Here is a 6,000-nt window from a genome sequence, read left to right on the forward strand (position 1 = left end):
CAATGACAATTTTGATTGTTGTTCCTAAGCTTTTGCTCCCTCTGTGTATGAGTATTAACATTTTTATAATCATAGCCAATTGAAAAATGTACATACACACTTTGAATACTGGCTTTTGTACTCTAAAATTATTTTAAAAGCATTTTTTTTTTTTTTTTTGGCAATACGCGGGCCTCTCACTGTTGTGGCCTCTCCCGTTGTGGAGCACAGGCTCTGGACGCACAGGCTCAGCGGCCATGGCTCACGGTCCCAGCCGCTCCGCAGCATGTGGGATCTTCCCGGACCGGGGCACGAACCCGTCCCTGCATCGGCAGGCAGACTCTCAACCACTGTGCCACCAGGGAAGCCCTTAAAAGCATTTTAACCCATTCTTACACTGGCTTCATAAGTATTTTTAATGGCTGCATAGCATTTTGCCAAGGGAATTGGACATTTCCCATGCTTCCAGGCATTTAGATGATTTTCATGTTTTTTACACATCTCTATTGACTGTTAAACTATGACTATGGGATCCACAAATATAGATGATCTTTCTGTGAAAATTATGTAGATGTTTTTACTCAAATCTGAAAAGTCTTCTGGGCATTGGCTCTGTGGTCCAAGACAGCTTGTACTGTCATCCACATCTTGAGACTTGGGGGTCTGGATCCTACCAGTGGCTGCTGTTGATGCCCCTGACATGCTGTAAGCTACTGCACTGAAAAGTCTCACCTTGGGAAAGTTGCCTGCTGGCCTACTCTTGTGATAATTGACCATAGTTTGCTTTAAGTATGGTATAATCTATTGATTGTCTAACAAGCGAGAATTATCTAATGTGTTGGTTCTTGTCCTTCTCCCTACCTCCAAAGTAGGTGGGAGGGCCTGTGTAGGACGGTGATTCTGATCAACCACAGAACTTCACTGAGGATCAGGGCAGTGGTCTGACATATTTTCACTTGACCATTCCCTAGAGACTTGCTGCTAGGATTTCCTCCATTTATTTTCCTTGAGGAGTTTGGACTAATTTTTAATGGCCATGGGTCTATAATTCCATTTGTTGTTCCCAACATATACGGTCTTAGGTCATGAAGATACTAATTGATACCGATGAGGAAAATAGTTATTTGGGTCAAAGAAGTACATGTTCACTTGATCGTGTATTCAAGGGCTTACTAGAGTCACACACAATTATTATGTAGCTCTGGCTTACGTAAGCCTCATTCCCTCACACTATTATATTTTTTTTAAATCTCAATATATTTACATTAGTATTCTAAAATAAGATATGTAATAATTTACCTAGAGGGGTTACATGTAACTTCCCTACTTTAAATCGATCTCTGAGGGACCCATGACAGCTAAGGTGTGTGTTCAAATATAGTTTAGTACAGTCATACTTGCTCCATTGAGCCCATGAACCTAACTTCATTACAGAATCAGGTTTTTTGTCTTTGTTTACCTGTTTTTTAAAAAAATAATTTATTTTTGGCTGCACTGGGTCTTCGTTGCTGCGCGCGGGTTTTCTCTACTTGCGGCGAGCGGGGGCTACTCTTCGTTGAGCTGTGCGGGCTTCCCACTGCGGTGGCTTTTCTTGTTGCGGAAGCACGGGGGCTCTAGGTGCGCGGGCTCAGGAGTTGTGGCGTACGGGCTTAGTTGCTCCGCGGCATGTGGGATCTTCCCGGACCAGGGCTTGAAGCCGTGTCCCCTGCGTTGGCAGGGGGATTCTTAACTGCTTCGCCACCAGGGAAGCCCTGTTTACCTTTCAATTAAACTTTTTTTAGTGGAAAAGTGATATTCATGTAGAAAAGTGCACAAGTAGATTTTTACAAAGGGAACACACCTATGTAATCAGCACCCAGATGAAGAAAAAGAGCATTGTCAGCATCCCAGAAGTCAGTTTTTGTTTTAATTATGCAGAATTTCCCACTAACTGGTTTCAAAGTAACTTAAAAAAAAAAAAAACCTTTCCTCAACCTTTATTAATCATTTTCTTCCATTAAAATTCTAAGGCTTGATAGGAATTCTTAAAGATTAGCTGAGTGAGAACAAGCCAAGTTCTATTGACACCTTTTTGATCTAAATGACTTTTTCAAATGCAACTCCACCAAATGCAACAGTGCACTTTATTTTTTGTCCCCTTAGCCACCCTGCTGTCCTTGAGAGTTCTCCCGGAGTTTACGAAGAAAGCTGTATGGACCAGAGCGTATGGTTGGTAAACAGTTTTGCAGTAGCCAGCAGCATTCTCAGCTGGATGAGGAAAACCATACAGACAGAAGGAATTTTTCAGAATTCGTGTCTGGGCGTACTGAGACGATGCAGAGAGCTGAAGGTCATGAAAGGGTGGCCACACAACCGACAGCTTGAACCGTGCACGCCAGGACAGGGGCCACTGCTTCAGTACCCAGGCCATTTGAGACCGAAACAAGAACTTGGATTTTCTTTTATTTGGCTAGAGTTCAACGTAAAGATTTTTTGTGAAAATCTAATTATATCATCTCCTCCCCACTAAATTCTAGTAAAATAATCCTGTGAATTTTGTGCATGTGACTTTTGCTTTAAGGCATGGGGAAGGTTTTGCTAGCAAAACCAAACTGTAGCGGTGACAGTGGAATCTGATCTGTTTCCCATGAAGTCTCCAGAGGATATTCATTGACTCAGTAAGTTAGACATGTTTTCTTATTCTTATTGCTAAAACACTCTCTTGGAACTGCTATACGCATTTAAATAATAAGCATAGTGTTAAACATTGCTAAATCAGACTTGTAAGTGGTGGCTATAATTTTTTTATGCTTGAGTCTCTTGAATGCAAGTGAAAGTTACCCAATTCAAAATAAGGAAGGGAAGGTGTCTTTGCTCATAGGTATGGTGGAAGCAACATGGGGTGGACTCTGATTCAGCTTGAGTCATGTTGAGTCCTTGGGTGGGGTGGGGAGGGTTCTACGTGACCAGGCCGGGGTCACATGTCTGTCCACCTGAACTGGGTTCCCCCAGAAGAAAGGTGATTAGGATGCTAGGCAAGCAAAAAATGGCAAATATCTCTTCCAAACATCAATCTTTTTTTTATAAGTACAAACCTCTGTCTTAATCAGGGTGACTGGTGGCCTAATGCCAAGTAAATGAAGGAATGTGACAGCATCCTCAAGGGTTGCATTTTACTCAGGGGTTTAGAATCAGCCAGGAATTTAATTTGCTCTGATTGCTAATTATTGTTCCTTCATGCAGCCATTAATCAGGGCTGTCCTTAGCCAATCATACAAATATACTGATGTATACGTATATGGGATTACTGGGGAGAAAATGTGTGCCACTGGAATAATATACCTTCGTGCTTATCATGCCACAGCAGTGTCATGGAACTTTTAGTATTCCTGTGTGGCATGTACAATACCTTCATGTTGTCACCAAGCATACCTACCACTTAAGTTAAAAATAGCTCTATTTTATTTTCCAAATATATGGATTTATGATTCCAGGTTCCAAATATTTGTGGTTCACTGTGTAATTCACACTGTTTCCAGGTCACAGCTCTTTCTTTTGCTGAACTCCGTAGGGTGCTGAGATACTTACAGAAAAGGAGGAAAGGAAGGCGAGAGCTCTCAGGTAGTACTTAACTACATCACCAAGTATTTCATCTCTATTACTTCTTTAGAGGCTGAGCTGGAGGGAAATGAGTTTGGAGGAAGCAGAAGTGTAGAAAATTTATGTGAGAAGCCAGCTTCTGTCTCCTTCCCACCCACCATGGCTTTCTCATACTACCTACCAATGAGATGTTGACATTCTTCTAACATTTATTACACTAGTTGTCAGACTATATAAGTGACTAGAGTTTCACTTGTATTATCTTATTTAACCCTTACAACAATACTGTGAAGAGGCATTATTTTCTATTTTTAAATGAAGAAAACACATCTAATAAGTGGCAGAGCTACTACACCTGGAACCAAGGTCCTAGAACCCCAGGTCCAATGCTCTTTCTACTGCATCAGGCTCATCAGCACCCACTTTCAGATGAAAACTCCTACCAAGTATTAAGCCTCATTCATGCTTAATATAGATTGCTGGAATCAGATAAAAGAAACACCCCTGCCTCATATTAATAAGCCTCTGGAACTGGGAAGTTGGGAGTTACAGTGTAAAGGAGCAGGCTTCATGGGTTGAAGGACATTACATTCCTGGGCCAACTAGCAGATGTGGATGGCAGTAAAGAATAGGGAAGAGGAAATGGGCACTGAAGAACTACTCTCACATTTCCCCCCAAATCAGTGGGCAGACTTGCTGATGCTCAAGGAGAGGGATAAAGAATCAGCCCAGCCTTCCAGACCCAGACTGCCTTTTTCAGTTTGGCCCAGTTTCTTCTCAGTCAGACTTTGTCATTGCTCCTGCCTTGACAAGAAAACAGAATAGTACAAAAGGGAGGAAATAAGATCTACCTGTATCCTCTCTTCCCTAGCTCCCTCTTTTTGTTTTCAGCAGTCTTGTGTTTAAGCGTCATAGGATTTTCCTATTCATAGGATTTTCCTATTCATTCCTATCCATTTGGACTCCATAAAGAGTCCAAAATGTCAAAATCTAAATTTGAAGCTGTAAAGGTTCTAAACTCTAATTATTCTAAGATGTAGGTTACTGGCATAATAAGACCCTTTCTCCTGGTTACCTGAGCTCCAGTAAGTATTAAGATATTCCCTTGGGATATTTCAGTTTGTTCTCCAGAAACCAGAAGTCTCTGCTTTTTTGAGACCAGACGTTCCAAACTATATACAAAAGGAAAAGTTTCCTTATAAGTCATCTTCTGTTAGTTTTTGAAATCACAAGTTGCCAAGACAAATAGCATGCTAGGGTATACTAACAAATCAATGTGTGGGATTAAGGCTATGTTGTGTGTCTCAGATGTGTCCAAACACTGTGACTCTTCACTTGAAGAGTGTACATTTGGAACAGATGTTGAGATCCATGCAAGTGCCTAAAATCTTTGTGCTTTATTTGTAATGTAATGGCTCCATGGTAACCAAGAGGCGGTTAATCACCGTTTTTTTTTTTTTGAAGTTAATTGCCACAAGTTAACTTCTCCAAAATGATTTCAACCAAAGATGATATTATAATAATATAAGGAGTAAAACTTTAAGGACTTGACTTAACTACTGTCTTGAAACATCTTAGTCACTTTGAAAGTAAGTAGTAGTTTTAGATTTTTGGTAAACATTTTAGCAAATTGCTGTTTTAGAAGAGAAATCTGACCATGTGGTTAAGAGGATGGGGCCTTCATTAAGGCCAGAGTTGTAAGCTGGGTCTTTAGGCCTCTGACCTCAACCAGCCTATTCATAGCTGCAGGCATTTCAAATGGAACCAGAGGACAGAATGTGGCTGGGACAGTTCACATCCTTCACCACTCTTATGGAAAGATACCTCACAGCATCATCGTCATGTATAAATGTATATCATCACTGCTCTGGTGCTGGATATATGCTTTTACATTTTCTGGAAGGAAACACTTTATTCTACTCCTAGTAACTTTAAAGTCTCATCTTTTTAATGTATGACACATAAAATATTTATGAAGTTGTGAAATAATGTCCAGCCAAACTATTAGAAATGGAACTGAATAAAAATGACATTGATGACTCCCTGACTTTGGTTTTATTTTTTGTATGAAAGAAATAACCTACCTAACAAAGTAGTTGTGAGAGTTTAAAGAATAAAGAAATATGCTGTATAAATTCTAAAATGTAAAAGAAATGCTTTCACTTTTGTATGTTTCACTAACAATAAATAGTAGCTATAATGCTTGAAACAGGCCTGACAACATGTATGTCAGGACTTGGGAAGATAATGGAAATTTCTTAAGTAAAAAATTATTATCTACATTCTAGAAGCAAGTAGCACACTAAGGAAAGATATTTATGTAAGTTTTTTAAAAAAAACCTATATATATGTGTCTTCTGAACATGAAGCACCCTTTGAGATAAATCCAAAATAACTGAAACATCACCTAGTTAATCTGATATATTTCTTAAAGTATAGTTT

General features: G+C 39.8%; 1 protein-coding gene across 5 annotated transcripts in view; it reads left to right on the forward strand.

The window, feature by feature from the left end:
• The window catches only part of FOCAD (focadhesin), a 311,434-nt gene extending 305,829 nt beyond the window's left edge, over nucleotides 1–5,605 (forward strand). For 2 of the 5 annotated variants that reach the window (XM_027105950.1, XM_027105949.1), the window contains exon 44: nucleotides 2,122–2,512. In XM_027105950.1, the coding sequence (XP_026961751.1) occupies nucleotides 2,122–2,195 (74 nt within the window). In that variant the 3' untranslated portion in view covers nucleotides 2,196–2,512. Of the gene's footprint in view, nucleotides 1–2,121 lie in introns of all 5 variants that reach the window. The other 3 variants (XM_027105948.1, XM_027105951.1, XM_027105952.1) reach the window with 2 other exon arrangements.
• The last annotated feature ends 395 nt before the right edge of the window (nucleotides 5,606–6,000 follow it).

The sequence above is a fragment of the Aethalodelphis obliquidens genome, unplaced genomic scaffold, assembly GCF_003676395.1.
Source record: "Aethalodelphis obliquidens isolate GAN/ISIS:26980383/991018 unplaced genomic scaffold, ASM367639v1 scaffold7, whole genome shotgun sequence".
NCBI lineage: Eukaryota > Metazoa > Chordata > Mammalia > Artiodactyla > Delphinidae > Aethalodelphis > Aethalodelphis obliquidens.